A 21,997-nucleotide genomic window follows, 5' to 3' on the forward strand; every position below is an offset into this window, starting at 1 on the left:
ATGACTGTGTGTGAGTCTGTGTGTATGAGTGTGTGTGTGTGTCTGTGTGTATGAGTGTGTGTGTGAGTGTGTGAGTGTGTATGTGAGTGTGTGTGTGTATGACTGTGTGTGAGTGTGAGTATGTATATGTGTGCGTGCATGTGTGTGTGTGTGTGTGTGTGAGAGAGAGAGAGACAGAGAGAGAGAGAGAGAGAGAGAGTTTAAGATGCTTTTCTGTCTCTCTCAATGCTGTACACACATGTATATCTTATTTTTCCTTATTTTTGTAGTGCTGGGATCAAACCCAGGGCCTTGGGCATGAGAGCTCTGCAAGGGCTTTACCACTGAGGCACACCCCCAGCCTTGCATGGTCTCTATGTGCACTCTCTGTGTCTTGTTCTACACAAGCTGATACCCATGAGGAACCAGAAAGGCTAATCAGACCATTTTGTATCCGTTGGTAAACAGCCGTTGTTCCCGCAGGAGCTTTCAGATGTCCCCTTCCTCATCCCAGGCTGCCCTCCTCCTGCCAAGGACTCAGTCAGATCCCCAGGCTCTTCTGACTCAGAGAGGAAAAGGTTAAACACTCAATATAGGAGGAGATCTGCGTGACTGGAGAGGGCCGACGCCCTCTGGTTGTTAAATATTTGGACTCTGGCCCACACAGCCTACATGCCTTTGTGTGTTCCATGTATGTTTCTGTGACAGTGTGAGACAGAGCCCGGGAAGTGTGCCCATCCGTACACAAGAACCTGCCTGGGCCTGCTTGGGACACTGTAGGTCATAAGGTGTGTGGGAATGACCGGTACCACCAAGGAGACGGGGTATTGCTGTTCTCAGAGGAGCCCCCAGGGTCCTAGCTGTGGCTGTGTTGGGGAAACCACCTGGCCGGAGGCCTACAGCTACAGCCAGGGCCTATGTTCCCATCACGGCTGCCCATTTTGACTCTCGGCCAGGGCTGTGTCTCACTGCCAGGCCGGGTGTAAGGGAAGCAGGGCCAGCGTTTCACGAGAAGGGATTCCCAGGGTCCCCGCGCATCCCCCACTACGTGACCCAGAAGGTGCCCCGCTCCTCCAGCAGGCTGATGGAGCGGTTGGTGAGCGAGGCGGCATCCCTGGCCAGCTTGTAGCCGAAGAGGCGCATGGCCGGGCCGCAGGCAGCCTGCACCACCTGTGCCAGCTTGAAGGGCATGCTGAAGCGCCACTTCTCGAACTGCTCCGAGGAGTTCTTCTGGGTGGAATAGACGTCGCTGCTGTCGCGGGCCGCTTGTGTGTTCTTCTGGATCCAGTCCTCCACCTGTGGAGTCAGGGGGATGCCCGCGAAGCTGTACATCTCTCTGGCCTTTTGCAGCGGCCTGCGCGCCACGTCCTCGTAGCGGACCAGCATGTAGCGACCACGCAGCCAGGCGGGCTGCTGCAAGCCCAGCTCTGCAGACAGGCGGATGCTCTCACAGTTGCCCCGCAACCGCTGCACTTCATCCTCGCTCAGCCGGTCCTGCCCCTCTGCCAGCCACTTCTTCCAGCTCTCGTACTTGCCCGCGAAGGCCACTATGCGTGAGGCCAGCACGGCCCGAGGGTCGCGCACTAGCTGGATGACTCGCAAGTCCAGCCTCGGGTCCTCGGCCAGCGGCTGCAGGAACTCCAGCTGCCGGATGCGCACGGCCTTGAGGGCCATGTGGTCCTTACGCCGGCAGGCCTCTGCCGCCAAGGTCACATTGAGGGGCCCGCAGCGACGGTTCCTGCAGTGGTACTTCTCGAAGACCTTCTTGACGAAGGGCGTGCACACTGGATCCTCGCAGAGCGAGCGGCTGGATCCCCGGCGGAACAGGAACCGAGTCAAGTGGTCCTCGGGCGGCGGGCTGATGAAGGGCTCCAGCACATACAGGTCACACAGCAACAGCTGCTTGAGGACATCCCGGTAGACCAGCGCAGAGCCCGCCGCGCTGGCGCCCCCCTGCTGGAAGAACACGGTCCGCTCGATGTGCCACAGCGGTTCGAAGAGGTAGAAGATGTTGCCTTGCTGGTTGAAGAACTCGCCCACGAACGAGGAGCCCGTGCGCGTGGTGGCCATGAGGAGCACGTGGCGCCGGTGCCCTGCTCCAGCCTGCTGGGAGGGCTTCTCCGCTGCAGCCTCCTCTGGCCCCTGGGCCTCCATCACTGGCTCCACGCCCAGCTGCAGGCTGAGGTTGCGCAGTCGGCTCTGCAGCTCGGAGAAGGCGGCATCCAACTCGCTCAGGGACAAGAGAGATGCATTTTCCGATAAGAGCAAGGCTGGGTCGGTGCTGTTGGCATCTGCCACAAATTGAGGGATCTGCTTCAGCTTGTCTGAGACCCTGAGTGGGGGTAAAGGGACAAACAACAAGGTCTGTGACTGATTTGGGAGGCCAGCCCCTGTGCTAGTCTAAATAGCCTTAGCTGGGTCTCTCCTGAGCAGGCCCAGAGGCTAAGGACTGAGTGTGGTTTCTTTGGCACAAACCCAGGAGTGACTCAGTGGAAAAAGGAAAGCAGTTCATGATGGCTACACACGGGCCCACTTTCACTAAAGAACTCCCTTTGCCCTCTGGCAGGTCTGGCTTGTCTGGTACAAGTCAGAAGCAGTTTTCATGAGAGTTACAAGGCATGCAACAGGCACGAGCTGATGTATCTCCAGTCCTCAATCTACCCTTCTTGGCCTAGGCAGGGCTTTGAATCCGGGAGGTCAGGACTAAGAAAGGGTTCTGTGTCTAGCAGGTCTATTTCACGCAGCAATACACTACCAAGTCAGGGAGTATGTAGCCTGTTGAGGGTCACTCCCCTGGGGCTGAATGATACACCATCTGGGCAGTTGGACATGTTGGGAAGGGACCATATGGGGGTGGGGGAGGTGCCAGTCTAGGCTGCCCAGGTCTCAGTACTGTACACATGACGTCAGCCTGAGACACAGGAGGGGCCTGGTGACCACTTGTAGAAGGGACGTGCTTCTTGATCTCCCGAAAACTCTAATGTCACCTCTGTCCTCAGGCCCCTCGCCTTGATATAGGAGACCTGTGGTGGAGTTCCTTACCTGGATATGATTTTATTTTCCTTTTCAATGAAGACAAAAACCATGACCACAAATGCCAGGAACAGGGCGTATTTGCCCCGAATCTTCAGGCTGTGTACAAAGTCCTGGGGCAAAGTGAATCCTTTCTCCATGGGGACAGGCGGTGCCATGCGGGCTCCTCAGGCTGGCCGTGGCACTCAGCTCAGGGGCATGGCTTGGCACCCAACTCGTCCTCTTCAGGTGGGGGACACCCTCATCCTGCGGAGAGACAGGTACTCAGGGCATCCTTGTCTGTAAACAGGGAACAGAGATGTCTTCCCACCAACTTTTGAGGAGAGACCCCAGGTCCACTCTCAGAACCAGACTTGGGGTGATCTCACCTCTCTTTTGAGACAGGCCCTCTCTACGTAGTCCAGGCTGGTCTGCACCTCTTTATCCATCTGCTCCAACCTCCTAAGAGCTGAGATTGCAGGTGTACTCCACCACACCTGGTTGGGGTTTCTTTAATAGGTCATTTAAAGGTCAGAGGCCAGCACTCTGGAGGGAAGGCGGGAAGGTCAGGCATTCGAGGCCTGCTTCAACTACACAGTGCCTTTGAGACCAGCCTTTTGATTCTGCCTCAAAACAAACACCAAAAATTAGGGGCTGGAGAGCTGGCTCAATGATGAAGAACACTTGATGTTCTTGCAGAGGACCCAGGTTCAGTTCCCAGCACTTTTAAGGCAGTTCACATCCATCTATAACTCCAGTTCCAAGGGATGTGATGTTCCATGGTCACGGCATGCATATGGTTCACAGACAGACAAGCAGGCAGAACACTCACACATAAAATAAATCTTAAGAAGTCCCCTGGTAAATAAACAAACAAAAACAAAACAAAAAAAACCCCACAGCTTCCAGCAGCTGTTACACTACCCAATAAACTTCGCCTGCTTTCCCTTAAAAACAAACAAAACAGCAGTAAAACACCCAACATGCTAACAAGGAGCCAAGATGTGATGATACAGACCTGTAATCCCAGCACCTAGGAAGCTGAGGAAGGAACTTTTTTTTTTTTTTTAATTCAATGCTCATTTGAGCTACAGAGTTCTGTTGGGCTAGCCAACTGCATAACGAGACCTGAATGAACGAAGGAATAATAGACCCTTTTGTCTACCCCATCTCCCCGAGTTTCTCTGTTGACCTCACGGGCTAAAAGCATGCACAGTCAAGCATCACAGGGGCCATCTAGACAAAGGAGAGCTCAAGCCACCGGTCCCCACAGATATCACCGAGCTGTGGAGCTGCAGAGTCCTGACCCGCGAATGACGTCACGGCTGCCAGCGTCGCATGCTGTGGTGATACTCATGTAAACTAACCTGCTGAGCTACCTGCTGTGCCAAAGTGTAACACAGACTGTGGCTCAGTTGGGACAGTGCTGACCTAACGTGCACAAAGGCCTGGGTTCGATCCCTAGCCCTGAGTAAAACCAGAAGTGGTGGCCCATAACCTGTCATCCCAGCATCCAGGAGCTGGAGGGTTGGAAGTTCAAGGTTATCTTCAGCTACAAGACACACAGGACGCTGTGCTGGGATAGCCTGTTGGTCTTGTGTTTCCGAGAGTCTCTGGGCTGCCCAAAGAGGTCAAAAGGAGTTGAGGATTGTGGCCCAGTGGCAGAGCACTATGGGAAGGGTTCATTATAAAGGGCACAAGCAGGGGACATGACCCAGCTGTCCTCTCACTCTGGGGTCTAACACCCTTGGCAAGATTTACAAATTGACTGGACTTAATGCCCGTAAGTCTGTAATCCCAGCTACTCAGTTGGCGGGGGGCAAGAGGATTGCATGTTCAAGGCCTGTCTGGGCAACTTGGTAAGACCACGTCTCAAAAAAACAAAAAGTAAAAAGAGGACAAGAAATGAAGCCCAGTGACAAAGTGAGTGTCTGGCATGCTGGAGCCCCAGGTTCGATCCCAGGCACAAACAGAAACACAGTCAGGCTTAGGAGTTGGGCGGCTCTGATGACAAGCGTCTAGCCCTGTCTTCCCCCCTTTTCCAGGGCCTTTTTCTACTTTGGAGTTGCTGACCCAGCCTCCTCACCCTCACGGCAATGCAGTGTTGCTAGGAGCTTTCTGGCACTGCCAGGAAGAAGGAAGGCCCACGGGAGCAGAAATGAACAGGCTGGCGGTTCCTTCGCCCACCCCTGGCAGGCTGTGCCCTGTGTAGCCTTGAAGGCCCAAGGGCCAGGTGGCTAGCCAGGAGAGGGAAGGATGTAGGATTTGGGGGTTAGTTGAGAGGACCCCAAAGCCAGGAGTTCACAGGGTCATGAGGGGGAGAAAGTGAGCCCAGACTGGGACTCACTCAGAAAAGACCCGGACAGAGCTTGCCCTGCAGGATGCTCCATGTAAGAAGAGGGTTGTAAAATGGATGACATGTTATGCCACCTCCCTTCTGGGGTTGATAAGCACATTTGGGTCCTGTGTCCTTACGAGGCTGGAAGCCTTTGTTGTCTCCTCTCTTGTTGGCCTTCCCAGCATCTCCTACTCCATGGCTCTCAACTCTCACATCTCCCTGCCAAGGTGCCACTACACACCATCCCTCCCGTGTGTCAGGGACAGTGGTGAAAGATGCCAGGACCCCATGCCCAGCCCAGCTCTGCCTGGGCACAGCTGATGAAGGGACAGCATCCTCTACCCAGATGGACCAGCTCTCTGCCTGCTGGGTACAAACAGGAACAGTAAGAGATGGAGTGCGGAGTTCCTCCATAGTGGCTCCCATTTGGTGAGGGCCATTGTGCGCCAGGCCCTAGTGATGTTGGGAGTCTCCTGAGGGAGCAGAACCCAGCCTTGGCGCGTGGGAGATGGCAGTGGGTATCGACTGGGACACATTCTCATTCACCACTCATGCCAATCAGCCACACAGTTCTCAAGAGCATCATCCTCCTGCCTCATACCTTCTCTTGGCCATTGTCTCTCAGCCCTCTCCTGCAATGTTCTTTTTCCCCCTTAAATAACACCATGGGAGCGTCCTCAGTCACCTCCAATGAGAGGGTGGCCTTTGCTGCATTTCATCCTGGGGGCTGCGCTGCCTGCCCCTCCCTCCAGCCCATCTCTCTTCCCCCCCTGCCCTCTGGCCATTCTCTGTTGAAGCGTCCTCTGGGTTGCTTGGGCGCACTCTTCCTTCACTCTTTACTCTCTCCTTAGGCAACCCCCATTCCAGCATCCCTCTCCTCTCTTCTGGACCCTGAGCACGGCTGTCTTCCAGTTCGTTTCCGGTCCACATTCCTCTCTCAGACTCTGCCCGCCTCCGACACACGGGGGCGCCTACGAGCACCCGGACACACCTGGGTGGACACAGCTGAGAAGTGGCGAACATCTCAGACACCCAGCCCAGTACTCGGGGTAACTCTAGCTGCTGAAAACCCTCTGTGCACAACTCAGAGCAGAACACTAGCCCCCCCGAGGCCCTGAGGATAGGAGCCACATCTCAGTCCCAGCCTCCGAGCGCACCATCTGGCCCCAGCCCTTCCTGCTACTCCCCACCTGGGGGCGCACCCTATCTGGTCTCTTCAACGGTGTTCGTTCTTAATGTGTGCCCCAAGACCATTCTTCTTCCTCCAACATGGCCCAGAGAAGCAAAAAACCCTATTCCTTCTCGGCTGACTTAGCATCCGGGACTCGCTGCAACGATACCTCATCCAAGTCTTTACCTGCCGCCCCCCCCCCCCCGACCCCCTCCATCACTCTCCGTTTTTTCGTATGCTTTCTTTCTTTCCGGGATGCAAACATTCTCTTTCCACTGGGATGTCTCTAGTGCCCTTTGTGTTCCGGGTGAGGCTGGACAGAGAGACAGAAGAGCCAAGACAGCAGTGTGGGAAGAGGAAGGAGTTCCTCCCCCACGGGATCTAGTTTAGGGTTCTCATTCACGCTGCTGACAAAATCAGTAAAGACTGCTACAGGCTCAAGACTCGTTTTTCTAAGATATCTCAAAAGAGGAGTTTTAAACAACAAACGAGCCACACTTGATTAGAAACACAGGACTGAAGACCTTTGCAACTTGATCCTCCACATACCCAAGGAATGCACTTCAGTTACATCTTACGATCACATTTCATTTACAAATGAAAATTGTTTAAAATTAAAAAAAAAAAAAAAAGCCCGCCAGGCATGGCAGTGCACGCCTTTAATCCTAGCACTTGAGAGGCAGAGGCAAGTGGATCTCTGAGTTCGAGGCTAGACTGAGCTACAGAGCTAGTTCCAGGACAGCCAGGGCTACACAGAGAAATCCTGTCTTGAAAAGTCAAAAGAAGAAGGAGAAGGAGGAGGAGGAGGGAGGAGGGAAAAGAGGGAGAAGGAGGAGGAGAAGAAAAGAAAAGAAAGAAATATAAAGAGAAAGAAAAGAAAAATCTATCTTTTGGACATAAACCTATGAAGTCACACTAATTATTGATAAGGCACTGAACCCAGTCTCTTTCTGACCACCCATGCTTAGATTTAATGTGGGCACTCACCTGTTTTTTCACATCTCCATAATAAACCTTGTTCTGTTCCCCATAGACTTGTCCTGAAATTATTTTTCTGAAGTGTAGTCAATATCCAAGTTTCACCCTGGTGGAGGTCTCTGGGGAAGGGGAGGGGAATGGATGGATGGATGGATGGATGGATGGATGGATGCCCATCCAACAATGCTTAGCCCAGTGTAGGATGCTTGACATTCTATGTTGACAGACAGACAGTACCAGTGGAAAGAAGAATGCTCACTAGTTCCATGCATGAGTGAACCGTGTGTGTGAGAGAACACACTGGGCATGTGCAGTGGGCATGGGCTCAGGACTCTAACAGCTGTGTGTTTATGAGGGAAAGCCCCCGTGGCAACTGGTGGTTCAGAAAGGGAGGGAGACGGCTGAGGTGGGCGAGCCTTGCCAAGCAGGGCACCAGCTTCTCTCTCCTCAGGGGTCTTCCCGCTCAGGCGTCTCCCATGACTTGGCAAATGGCCTCACTGGAGAACTGGTTCCTCACTGGATGGCCTCCAGCCAGGCTCTTCCACTGAGATCCCTGACGGGTTGCAGTCCAGCCCTGCCTCTGTCCTTCGGGAGGGGTCCCAGCAAGGAGGCTGAGAGGGAAGTTCCGATAAGGGACTGTGCTTTGCCAGACATTGCATCCGGCGCCAAAACTCCACTTGGGACCCAGAGCACGGCAGAGACAGCCTCAGCTGTTACATGCCTGTATGCACAGCTTTTCCAAGTAGAAGAAAGGGGCCCCGCAGGCCAAGAGGAAGGATTGGCCCCTGTGAGAAAGTTGTGAGTCCACTTATAGAGGCCAAAGGCTGATCCCTCTGTGTGGCCCAATCGGAAGCAGGCTTCTGTGAGAACTTTCCCTGAATCCCTAGAGAGTAGAGATAAGGGGTGGGTGCTGGGACTCTGCCCATCCACTGGTCAATCAGGATGGGGAAAAGAAATACTCAAGTTACCTGTTTCAGATCAGCTGGGTTTGACCATGCACTGACCTGTCCAGGCTAGACTCTGTTTCACACGGAAGCATCTAGAGATGGCCTGGGAAGGGCACACCCCTTCCTAGCCTGCCCCGGTATCATGACTTTAGTTCTGACAGAACAGTGCATGGATGACTGTTGGTGGCAAAGTGGGTGAAGGAAGAAGAAGAGGAGGAACGAGAGGGTGAGGATGTGAGGGCGGATGCGGCTGGTGCTCCACATCTCAGTATCATGGTATTGAAGCATCCCAGCATCCCCTCCAGTATGCCAGCAACCCAGAACCTCAGCAACCTGGCCTCCCAGGTCTCCGACTTCCTTCTCCAAAATGAACACACGTTCCCCAGGCACAGTGCATGCCTACAATCCCAGCACGTGGGAAGTGGAGGCAGGATGACCAGGAGGTCAAGTGCACCCCCAACACACACACAATAAACCAATGTTAAAGGAAAAAAAAAAAAGACAAAAAGAATGAGTCCTTTTACTGTGGTGATATATTGTGTACCCTAATAAAATTTGCTTGAAGATCAGAGGACAGAACAAGTCACCACATTAAACATAGATGTCAGGCCGTGGTGGCACACACTTTAATCCTAGCACTGGGGAGGCAGAGATCCATCTGGATTTCTGAGTTCAAAGCCACCCTGGATTACATGAGATTGATTCAGTCTAGGAGAGAAACAGAGCCAGGTAGTAGTGGGACACACCTTTAATTCCAGCACTTGAGATCTCACACCTTTGCTTGGGAAGCACACACGCCTTTAATCCCAGCACTAAGAAGGAAGTGATGGGCAGAGAAAGGTATAACAGGTGTGAGGAGACAGGAACTGAAGGCTTTTCAGGCTGAGGAGTCATGGAGGTGAGACATGGCAGCGGCTTGTTCCTTTATCTCTCTGATCTTTCAGCATTTACCCCAATATCTGGTCCAGATTTTTATTTAAAAAAAAAAAACACATTTAGTGCCAGGTGGTGGCGGTACATGCCTTTAATCCCAGTACTCGGGAGGCAGAGGCAGGAGAATCTCTGTGAGTTCCAGACCAGCCTGGTCTACAGAACGAGATCTAGGACAGGCACCAAAACTACACAGAGAAACCCTGTCTTGCAAACAAACAAACAAACAAACAAACAAACAAGCAAACAAACAAACAAATAAAACATTTAGCAATTCATGTTACAATTTCTTGTGTATATCCAACCACAGCCAAAGCCAAGACAGAAGAGCAGGAACAGTCAAAGGCAAAGGTGCTCACGTACTTACAAAGAGTACGGGCCTGAGCCCTGGTGGACTATGGAGCTAAGGGCTAGCCTGATGGAGCTATGAGGTAACCCTGGCAAAAAATCAGCCCAAGGCACCCCTCCGTCTCTCACGCTGGTGCATGGACATGGGAAGCACCCCTTCTACACCTCCACCCGACAGTCACAGTTGCTTGATGTGCAAGGCCTAGAAAGCAGTACCCTGCCCCACCCCGTTAGACCCAGCAACTTGCCATGAGCTAGCCCGTGAGGTGTGGTGGTGACTGGTGCCCAGGCTGCCTTCAGCCGCACAGCAGGCAGCCTGGGGAGCAGTCTGCTCTATTCGAAACTAGCCCTGGATGCCAGCCAGGCAAAGCAGTGAAATGTTCCACTAGAGGGAATCAGCGGCCACCCCTGGGGCTCAGAGTGCTGAGGCAGCTACAGAGATGCTGTTGACAATTCTCATACCTTTCGATGGTGCTAACAGTTTGACAGTCACGTGCTTGCCTCCCTTTGAAAAATAAAGGCATGGAGCATCCTAGGAGTGGTATAAGAAATACAGGGACTGGGGTGGGGATATGGCTCAGCTGGTAGGGTGCTTATCTAACATGTATGAAGCCCTGGGTTCCATCCATAGTGCCCCCATACAACTGGGCATTTGTGGCACACGCATGCTATCCTAGCACTCGGAAAGTGGAGGCAGGAGGATCAAACGTTCAAGATTATCAGGCTGCATAATGAATTTGAGGCTGGCCTGCGATATAGGAGACTTTATAAACAAAACAAAACAAAAACAACCAATCAAACAAAACAGATGCCGAGTGTGGTGACGCCATTGGTAGCTCTTGCTACCCAGGAGGCGGAGGCAGAAGGATCACTTCTGTCTGTGCACAGAGCATCCATCTGGGAAGACAGAAGAGGTTCTGGCAAAGGATGGTGGTGGTGGTGGGGTGACTGCTCTTAATGCCAGGAAACTGGGCATTTAAAGTGGCGGTTGTTTGTTTGAGAGGATTTATCTGTGGGTTTTTTTTTTTGTTGTTGTTGTTGTTGTTTTTTTTTTTATGTGCACGAATGTTTTGCTTACGTATATGTATGCGCATCGGGTGCATGCCTAGTACCTGCAGAGGTCAGAAGAGAGTGTCATCGTCCCTGGAACTGGAGTTACAGGTGGTTGTGGGGTACTGTGTGGGTAGTAAGGACTGAATCCGGGCCCTACAAGAGCAGCCAATGCTTCTCCTCCAGCCCCTTCAAGGGGTGAGTTTTACGTTATGCCATGCACGTTTTGTTCGGCTAAATAAACCTATGGGCAAAGGCGTAAGAAGAACTGAGGACTCTGGGAGGGTCCCTACTCTTTCCTTGGATGGTCACCGTGGCTTCTGATGCCCTACAGCAGTAAGCACAGCTCCTGGCCTGTGGCACAATCAATAAATATCTGTGGAATGAATGCGTAGACATGTGTAGTGTATGGAATGTCAGCTCTTGCTTTTGGTGTTCATCCTTTCTCCCCAGTGTGGACAGAGTACTGGGCACCTATAAGATGCTTGGTTTGGAACTGGGGATGTAGCTCAGTTGGCAGAGTGCCTAGTGTGCATAAAGCCCTGGGTTTGACCGCTGGCACCTCATAAAACCAGGTGTGGTGGTGCACAGCTGTAATTTTTAGCACTTGGGAGGTAGAGGCAGGAGGATTAGAAATTGAAAGTCATCCTCCTCGGCATAGTGAATTGAAACCCAGCCTGGGCTACATGAAATGCTGTTTTTAAAAAAGAACTTGATTTAACTCTCCTGCAAGGAGAATATTGGTATAAAGCTCAGTGGAAGATGCTCATATGAGGTCACTGAAACAGGGACCTAAGGGTCTACCAGTGGCCACAACTACAGCCATTTATCTTTGTTTCTTTGGTTGGTTTTTGTTTTATTTTGGTTTTGTTTTTTAAAGAGTCATAGTGAATGTCATCTGTCATCCTAGCTCCCAAGAGACTGAGGCAGGGGGATTTTTGTGAATATAAGGCCAGCCGAGGCTACATGGTGAGATCCTATCTTAGAGCAAATATCATGAGCTCTCTCTCTCTCTCTCTCTCTCTCTCTCTCTCTCTCTCTCTCTCTCTCACACACACACACACACACACACACACAGTGCTGTGATGCTGTGGGGGTGCTTTGGGATTCTTGCTTTTGTTTGCTATCTTCTGGGTGCAGAGCCAGTCCACTAAAGGTGACCCGGAAGGTGACCCGGAAGGTGACCCGGAAGGTGACCTGGAAGGCAGAGCTCATTTGCTTTCCCAGCTGTAGACATTTCCCTCTGGTTAGCAAACAGAGCTTTCCCATCCTTGAGCTCTGCATCCTGCTTCAGGACACTCTGCCATGACACCAGACCAAATTCCAACGGTCCTCTTGTTCCTGTGTGCAAATCTTCCATCCGAGAACATATACTCTCCATACTCAGCTCCAAGCTTTTAAGACTATAAGGCCCACACCATCACACTAACCTCAAGGTTAAGAACGGTCAAAAAGGGTTGGGGATTTAGCTCAGTGGTAGAGCGCTTGCCTAGCAAGTGCAAGGCCCTGGGTTCAGTCCTCAGCTGAAAAAAAAAAAAACAAAACAAAACAGTCAAAGCCCAGAAGTTTGCAAAAGTTGGGGCAGACACCAGTGGACACGAGGCTCACTTTATCCCTCTCCTTATCCTTACCCACTTCTGGCCCTCACTTGGTACATGGTTCCCTGAAGGAGGGAGGAGGTGGACAGAGACAGCGCCTCAGAACTGCAAGGAAGATTCTTGCCAAGCCAGGCCGCAGTACAGCTGGCAGAGATCTCGACACGGCTAATTTTACATTGCCACTCACATGCCTTTATATGCTGTTATGAATAACAGCCAACATTTTTTAAAAGTCTTGAGGCTTTCCCACAAATGGATTTTTGGGTTTGGGGAAGTTTGGGGGCAAAGCCACCGGGGTGTGTCCTGATCATGAACACAATCTGCTCTGAATATTACAGCAGAGAACCGCGGTGTGGTGTGCAGCTGCTAGAGAAAGCATGGGAGGGAAAATTGGAGGCACGCCTGTATTAGTCAGGATTCTCTAGAGGAACAGTACATACATACATACATACATACATACATACACACACATATAACATACATATACATACATACATACATACATACATACACATATATAACATACACATACATATATACATACGTATATACATACATATATACATATACACACATACATATACACATACATGCATACACACATACATATAGCATACATATATACATATACATATACATATAACATACATATACGTATGTTATATGTATGTGTGTGTATGTATGTATGTATGTGTGTATGTATGTATGTGTATGTATGGGGTTTATATTAAAGTGGCTTACAGGCGGTCCAGCTCATCCAACAATGGCTGCCTACCAACGGAAAGTCCAAGAATCCAGTAGTTGTTCAGCCCACAAGTCTGGATGTCTCAGCTGGTCTTCAACACACACTGAAATCTTGAAGTCTCTGATGCCAGCGAAGGAACAGACTTGTCAGTGAGAGCGAGAGCAAGCAGGCAAAGAGCAAGAGCTTCCTCCTTCCACGTCCTTTACACACCCTGCCACCGGAAGGTGTGGCCCAGACTAAAGATGGAGCTTCCTGCCTCAAAAGATCCAGATTAAAGGTGGGTCTTCCCCCTTCAAATTATTTAATTAAAACAAATCCCTCATAAGTGTTCGCTTGGGCTTTAGTTGATTCCAGATGTAGTCAAGTTGACAACCAAGAATAGCCATCACAGTCCCCGCTCGATGCCATTTCTTGGAATAGTCAGCAAAGAATGAGACATCCTGGAGAACTCTGTGAGGGAAGTTCCAGGAGACCCACAGACACCGCCACAGCATTCACCCAGTGCCTGTGAATCCCCATGGCCCTGCTTTAGGCAGTGAAGTGAAGACCACGTGGCTGGCTCTGGTCTGTGGGACATGGGCGAAAGTGATGCAGGCCACTTCAAGGCCTGGTCCTCAAAATAATTCCACACATTCCCCAGAGACTGTGTTAAATGGTCAGCCACATGTTTGGATGGGCTTAGTTCAAGATGGAAGCATCTGGATTCACGCTGTTGTGGGAGAGCCAAATGTGATATGTGAGAAAGACAAGCTTTTGCTGTGTCAAGGTACTCAGATTTAGGGTCTGATTGTTTCAGCAGCAGACCTTGTCCCTTTCCTGGCTAATACAATGCTGATGGGGGTATTCTTCTGGAAGAACTGTTTGGCCAAAACTACATTATTTATACCATTATTATTGTAGTTTATTTATTTATTGTTATTATTATTGGAGATGAGAACAGAACCCAGGGCTTTGCACTTGCTAGACAAGCACTCTACCACTAAACTAACACCCAGCTCCCTTACTATGATGATGATGATGATGATGATGATGATGATGATGATGATGAGCTAGGGTCTCATATATGTATTCCAGGCTGACTTAAAACTAGAAATATAGCCAAGGATGACCTTGAACTTCTGATCTTCTTGCTTCCACCTCCTAAGCGCTATGATTCCAACTGTGAGGCACCATACTCAATTTTATTAGTTTGTTGTGCTGGATATCTGTTTTAGTTAGGGTTTCTATTGCTGGGCAGAGACACCATGACCATGGCAACTCTTATAAAGGAAAACATTCAATTGGAGCTGGCTTCCAGTTCAGAAGGTTAGTTCATTATCTTCATGGCAGGAAGCATGGTGGCGTGCAGGCAGACATGATGCTGGAGAGGTAGCTGGGAGTTCTGTCTCTATATCTGCAGGTAGCAGGAAGTGACAGTGATACACTGGCCAGGCTTGAGCTTCTGAGACCTCAAAGCCCACCCCCTAGTGACACACCTACTCCAGCAAGGACACACAGTGCCGGCCCCTAAGAGCATATGGGGCCACTTTCATTCAAACTACCACAGCATCTTGAGTACCTTTTTGTTATCATGAAGAGACATTGTGACCAAGGCAACTTATAAAAGAAAAGTGTTTAATCTGGGAGCTTGCTTACAGGTTCAGAGGGGGAGTCCATAAACATCATGGCCGGGAGCGTGGTATCGGGCAGGCATGGTGTGGAGCAGTATCTGAGAGTTCACATTTTATCTGAAAGTTGGAGGCAGAGAGGGAGAGTCTGACTGGGAATGGCATACCTCCTCCAACAAGCCCCCTCCCCCCCAGTTTCACCAACTGTAGGCAAGACATCCGGATATATGAGTCTTTGGGAGCCGTATTCATTCAAACCACCACACTGAGTATTAAATCCAGGGCTCCATGCATGTTAGGCAAGCACTCTACCAGCTGATCTACATCCCCAATCTCTATTATTATTATTATTATTATTATTATTATTATTATTATATGTCTTCTTCTTTTTTTTTTTTCCGAGACAGGGTTTCTCTGTGTAGTTTTGCGCCTCTTCTGGAACTCACTTGGTAGCCCAGGCTGGCCTCGAACTCACAGAGATCCGCCTGGCTCTGCCTCCCGAGTGCTGGGATTAAAGGCGTGCGCCACCACCGCCCGGCCCTATTATTTCTAAAGACAATGTCTCACTATACAGCCCAGGGTGATCTTGAGTGCCACAGTTCAGAATATAGATACTCTTCACTGTAGCTTAAATGTTGGTGTCCCTCCTAAATTCTCACGTTGAAGTTGAATTCCTGGTGTGCCAGGGCGAGAGGTGACACCTTCAGACTAAAGTGACTAGAGTGTCTAGGTCCAGAAGGCAGCATCCTTGTGAGTAAAACTAGTGTCCTTGTAAAAGAGGTGTGAGGGACCTTAGTCACCTCTTCCACTATGTGAGGATATGGCGTGAAGGTGTCATCTTGGATGTTAGAGAATGAGCCCTTTACTACTCCCTGGATGTGCTGGCACTTTGATTTTAAATTTTCCAACCTCCGGAACCATGTTTGACAACTTTCTGTTATTTGTAAATCTCCCAAGCAATGACACTGTGTTGGCTGCCCCACCAGACTAAGATGCTCTCTGGCCCAGAAATTCCTGGTCTAGGAATTAACTTACAGCCACACTCTTACAGGTGACAATAAGGATACACGTGACAAGAAACAGCTTGCAATTGTGAAAGGCTCACTGATACCTTTACACGTGTTAGTCCCCTCTCTAATGCCCTCCTTCTTTGTCGGTTCTGGAGCTTTTCACAGTTTTCTTCATTAGCAACTTTTCAACCAGAGCTGTGTCTATTGCAACGGCCATATTGAAGGTGCACATGCTCGGGAGGCTCATGGAGGGAGGAGGTCAAGGGCTGGCCTTCTGTGGGGACACGGCTCTTCTTTTTCTGTTCCTCACCTCCACAGAGACAGCTCTGCTATAGGATTTTGAGGTAACTGCTCTGATGGTCAATTTTGATTGACAGCTTTGTGGAGGGAGGGATTTGGAGTCACCAGGTCCGTGAAGGATTTTCCAGATTATGCTAATTGAGGTGGGAAGTCCTACCCTGCAGGCTGGTAACACCATTCTGTGGGAGTCCTGACTAAATAAAAAGAAGTAAGTGACTCAGGCATGGTGGCTCATAGCTTTAATCCCAGCACTCAGGAGGAGGCAGAGGCTAAAGGATCTCTGTGAAACTGAGGCGAGCCTGGTCTACATAATGAGTTCCAAGATGGCTCTGGCTATATAATGAGACCCTGTCTTTAAAAAACAGGAAGGAGAAAGTGAGTTAAGCGCGAAGATTCATCACTTTCTGCTTCTTGACTGCAGATGCAAAAAGACCACAGTGACCAACCGTCTCCTGCTCCTGCTGCTGCTGCGCCTTCCCTGCAAGGACAGACTGACCCTGGGATTGTAAACACAGACAGCCTCCCTGCTTCCTTTGGTTGCTTCTGTCAGACATTTTGTCTCTGCAGTGAGACAAGTAACCGACAACAGAGCTGCCCTGAGAACTGGTAAAGTGTGTATGAGGCTCTCAGTGGAGAGGAACCTGTACCCACTCGGTTGTTATTGCTGGTCTAGACAAATGTCAGCCAGAGCCTGTCTGTCCTATGGCACCATTAGCTTGCATTCCTTGGTGTATGTCTCCTAGCTGGGCAATTTACTGCAGCAGACAGACACTAGCTGACTCACTCTGGCTATTCCTAACCAGTCCAAACAATCTTTATATAACTGTAGCAGTTACTATTTCTGGTCAGGGGCTCGATGTTATTATTTCTACCATTATTTTGGTCTAGATACCGCTGGACATATGCATGGCTCTAGCCAGACAGTTTAAAGCTTCTCAGCTAGGAGGGCAAGTTGATTTCAACTCCTCACTGAGGCTGATTGGTGAGAAAATGTTTCCTGTAATGCTGAATTTGAACAGGGACATCCCATTGGGAGAAGGGAACTGGGATTGATTAGTGATGTCTGCACAGGTGGAGGAGACGCATCACTGTTTTGAATGTGTAGAGCCTGCTCTGGAGTGATGGGTTTCAATCCTGATAGCATGTATGAACCATCTAGAGAGCTTAAAAAAACTCCTGATGGCCAAGTCCCACCTTGTGAGATTATGACTATATTGGTCTCGGCACAGTCTGGGCATCAGGACTGCCGAAAGATACTTAGATGATTCTAACCCAGCCTTAGTAAAGACCAAGAGCTGCTATCTGAGAACATTGAACCTCACTAGCCCAGGACAACTGGGAGACGGCAGAAGCTGCCGGCTGCTACCTGCCACACACCAGCTCACCAGCAAGGCTACACTGACAGGAAGTGCTAATTTTACCCTCTTTCCATTTCATCCTTCTTTTGACTAAGGGTCAGACTATTAACTCTAGATCTGAGCTCTCAGAAATCTTCCTGCCTCAGCCTCCCCAGGGCTGGGATTATAAGCAAGGACCATGGTGTCCGCCGTGGGGCAGAGTCTCTGGCTGACTAAACACAGAAGCTAGAAAGAATTGGTCTGTGTACCCTGTGCTGACTAGGACCGGGTGCTTGGGGAACTTCTAAGACTGTAGGTGTAGGATTCAGTCAAAACCAGCCCCCCAGATGGACATGAGCAGAGCCGACAAAGTGCTTGTTTAGCAGATGCAAAAACCTGGGTTTGATGCATAGTGATGTCCTCTGTAGCTAAGTTTCCCTCTGCCTCCCTTTTCTAAGGACTGTTTTGTTCTATTTGGGGTGACTCAGCTAATCCAGGGCACTCTGCCTTCCCCAAACCCTTAAACGACACCCACAAAATCCCTTCTACCACATAAAGTAACACATCCACAGAGGTTCAGATACAGACAAAAATATGTGGTGCTGAGCCTTCCACAAACACCTGCCTCTTCGAGTGGGGGGTACTGTGGTGAGGTGCTAAACACAGTCAGTTAGGAGGCCCAGGGGTGTCTAATCCCAGCTGAGTATGAGATCCCTTAGATGGCAAAGCCTGAAACTGTCAGTGCCCCGAAGATCCACTGTGAGGAAGGGGTTAACATTAGCTCCCTGAAGCCTGTGGGGTTACCAGAGTAGGCTAACTGTAAAAGCTCCAAATTCAAGGGCCATCTATGCCCGTTATCCCACACCTGTTAGCACCAAACCTCAGGACCCAGGAGTCTGTCCATGAATGCTTGTTGAGGTGGGTGAACTGAACCATTCCAAGGGACCCCCCAAGAGGGGGATGAATGAGAAGGGTCAGAACCCAGAGAATGAAGAAGAAAGAGATCCTGTGGGCAGACAGAGGGTAAGGCCTCTGAGTTAACCTCACACCCAGCATTGACTGCCTAGGGGTGGGGGCAGGGCTGGTATCCTTCTCCTCCCCCAAGTCCAATAGGAGTGAGGGGACCCGATCTAGCCATCAAGGGGCCATTGTTACTGGAACAGAGGAGGCTCTGTGCCCACTAACACTCTCCTCCTAGCTGATCTGCTCCCAGCTGAGCTGGCTGCTAGCTTAGGGAATGAGGCTAGGGAGGGGCTCAGGGGACCCAAAGCTACTCAGGACAATCAGTGTTGGCACTGAGAGTCCCACAAACCAGTCTCAGAAGCAGACAGGCTTCAGTGCTGGGAGAGCTCTCCAGGTAAAACTGGAAAGCCAGGGATGGCCAGTGAACCCCCGCAGACCCCAGTGGAGACAGAGGGAGCACCTCCCCACTGGGAAGTTATGCCTGACCTACCATCTCCCCCTAGAAAATTAGAAATGTGAAATCACTGAGTAAATGGCGCCTTTCATAGCCTCTAGAAGTGTTTTCAGAAGGCTGGGTGGGGGGCTTTATGTTCTGTGGGTTGGGGATTCCAGAGGCAGGTCATTCAGCCAGGGCTGGGCACAAGTGCCCTTTGCTTGGAGCTTTGAACACTCTGCACTCTATATAAACAGTGTAAGCTAGATTTTAGGAGGACGGTGCTCAAGATGCCCAAAGATACCAGGTAGGGCCACCAGGGACCACCTTGACAATCCAAGATCATCGTTCCCTCTTGTGCTAGCCATCAGCCATTCTCAGCTGTTCCATAAAGCAAACCCAAAGGAGTCTGCTGGCTAAAATCAGTCCAGGAGAAAGCTGGGCATGATGGCATACATCTACAAGCCCAAGATGGAGACCAGCCTAGGCTATATACATACAGCGAGTTTGAAGCCAACCTGAGTTACATAACAAAACCATCTCAAAAGGGCTACCAGGCCTCAGCCGCAGTGGTACCTCCGAATTCTGTGGTATGCAAATCTTTGGGCCAGGCCAGCATCACCAGCAGAACTCTGGAGGTGGAATCTGGCAGGCTACTCCCATAGGTCCGAGGCGGACCCGACATACACTAATGATCAAGATCCTATCTCCTGCTCTCTCCCGCCAGGAGTCATCATGTTTCAAACGGAAGGATGCACAATCTATTTAGTAACTCAGGTAAGCTCTTGTCCTCCTTTTTTGTCTTTTTCCACAGAACGATCTTGTATAAAACAGAAAAGAGCAGAGCGCGTCATATGTGTGTCAGAAGGATACATACATGGTTCCGAAGACTTTCAGTTATGTGTATCTGTGCTGAGGTTTCAGTTTGAAAAACCTTGAAAGCCAGTGTTTTACCCTGAGTGCTCGTCAAGACTGGCTCCTCTTTTGCGGTTTCCCTGAACGTGGTTTTTAAGGCGGTGGCGTGAGAGTCCCTCTAGTCCCACACAGCACAGCCATGTCCCTTCAGTCCCACACAACACAGTGGGCGGTACACAAACGAAGACTACTTTCAGGATAGACAGCTCTTTGCAACATTGTCCCAAATTTAGATCAAACTGTGTACTTACGCTCATCCTGGGGTTGTGCCACAGATCTGTTATCCTAACTCTCTGAAGGCTGAGGCAGGAAAGCCAGGAATTGAAGGCTAGCCTGGGCTACATTGCGAGACTCTGTCTCAAAACAACAAGGGTTTTTTTGTTGTTGCTATTTTTTGTTTTGTTTTTCAAGACAGGGCTTCTCTGTGTTGCTTTGCACCTTTCCTGGAACTCGCTTTGGAGACCAGGCTGGCTTCGAACTCACACAGATCCAACTGCTTGAAACATGACTCCTGGCGGGAGAGAGCAGGAGATAGGATCTTGATCATTCAAAGTTTGAAACATGACTCCTGGTGGGAGAGAGCAGGAGATAGGATCTTGATCATTAAAGGTGTGCACCACCACCACCCGGCTGTTGTTTGTTTCTGAGGGCCAGTGAGACCTGTTCAGTGGGTACAGGAGCTTGCTGCTAAACCTGACAACCTGAATTTGAGTTCCAGAACCCACATGGGTGGAAAGAAAGAGCCAACATGTTGTCTCTGACCTTCACACCTGAGTCCGTGCATCTGTATGGATGCATATCACCTTCCCATACACAAAATACATAAGTAAATGTAAAAAAAAAAATCACAACAAATTTGGTTTAAAAAAAAATCATAGCCGGGCAGCGGTGGCATACGCCTTTAATCTCAGCACTCAGGAGGCAGAGCCAGGTGGATGTCTATGAGTTCAAGGCCAACCTGGTCTACAGAGAGAGATTCAGGACAGGCACCAAAAACTACACAGGGAAACCCTGTCCCGAAAAACCCAAATAAATAAATAAAACCATACTTTTCCTCATGCACGTAAAACTTTCTGTCCCCTGCCACCTGTCCCTGTGTGGTTTGCTGGTGCTGGACCAAATAGTTAATCAGCCACATGGGGTGGAGGAAGTGGGGTGAATGGATTATACTGGTTTCTGTCTGTTGCTGTTGAACTGTGTGCCAGGCCTCTGCCATTATGATCAAGCGAATAAAATAACCACTCTCAAAACACTTGTAAGGAGCTGCACAGGGAAACTGTCCTCAAAGGAGAGCAGGCAGGCGTTAACCCCGGGTGGGTGCAGCCATTCAAGCGGAGCCCAAACCTTGCCTACATGTCTTCAGAGCCGTCCGGCACCCGGCTCCACAGCCAGAGCCAGCCCCCCAGGGACTAGCACCAAGCCCCTCCACTCCTCTGTCACCTTCAGGCCTCTGGCACTGCCCAGTTGTCACAGCAGCTGGCTGGACAGGCTGGACCCTTCCCGCCACCCTGCCCTTCGTCGTCTGGACAAGAAACATTGGTTCAGAGAAGTTAAGTGATCTGCCCAAGGTCGCCTAGCTGAAGAGTCAAGGCCACACCATGAAGGGCCAGGCCCCCTGGCTCTGGCTGGACATTCCTTCCTGGCATGTTTATCTCCAGGTCCTCTGCACTTATCATTGTCACTCTTAGAGGTGACATGCATGTGCTGTCACCACACAGACGGGACATGTAGGTGAGTAAGGACAGAAAGTAACAAGGAAGGAGGCCGGGAGGGAAAATGTGTCTGGTATGCTGTTGAACTTCACCTTGACACTCTGTCCCCTGTAGTGGGTAGCCATTCCAGCTTTGATCTGGAAGTTCCAACCCCCACTGAGGCTTCGGTAATGGTCACGCCTACAAGGCAGGGCCAAGAGAGGACCCGAAGACCCGAGATCCAGATGCGCCAACTCTCTTGGTTCCTGGACTCTGGACGCTGGAGGTAGACCAAGCAGAGTTCTCCAGAGAACACCGCTGGACTGTGCTACGTCTTTCCCAGACCCTGCAACCTACCTATCCCTTCATTTGTAAGTTACGCCACTAAATAAACCTCCCTTTTAACTACGTGGAGTGGCCTTAATAATTTTGCCAATAGTCCCCAAGATCAGACATGAGGAGGGGGAGAGCCTGGGGGAGGGGGGTCCAGACATCACTTTCCTGTGCCTTGAGTGCTCCTGATTTTGCCCCACTGAAGAGCCCCCTTTGCCTCCCCCCATCCCCCAACAGGCCACCTCTAAAGGCTCCAAGGAGAAGTGTGTTTCCCCATCTCACAGACTGCCCCTTAAACTTGAGGGAGCTCAC

General features: G+C 50.4%; 1 protein-coding gene across 2 annotated transcripts in view; it reads right to left on the reverse strand.

Moving 5' to 3' along the window:
- Positions 1-223: 223 nt before the first annotated feature.
- Positions 224-21,997, reverse strand: part of Chst3 (carbohydrate sulfotransferase 3) — a 35,175-nt gene continuing 13,401 nt past the window's right edge. The window contains exons 2-3 of one of the 2 annotated variants that reach the window (XM_028886146.2): positions 3,022-3,258; positions 224-2,311 (exon numbers count right to left, since the gene is read on the reverse strand). In XM_028886146.2, coding sequence (XP_028741979.1) covers positions 1,024-2,311; positions 3,022-3,170 — 1,437 coding nt within the window. In that variant the 5' untranslated portion in view covers positions 3,171-3,258 and the 3' untranslated portion in view covers positions 224-1,023. Of the gene's footprint in view, positions 2,312-3,021; positions 3,676-21,997 lie in introns of those variants that run through there. The other variant, XM_028886147.2, reaches the window with a different exon arrangement.

Source organism: Peromyscus leucopus, chromosome 16_21, assembly GCF_004664715.2.
Source record: "Peromyscus leucopus breed LL Stock chromosome 16_21, UCI_PerLeu_2.1, whole genome shotgun sequence".
In the NCBI taxonomy this organism is placed as follows: Eukaryota; Metazoa; Chordata; class Mammalia; order Rodentia; family Cricetidae; genus Peromyscus; species Peromyscus leucopus.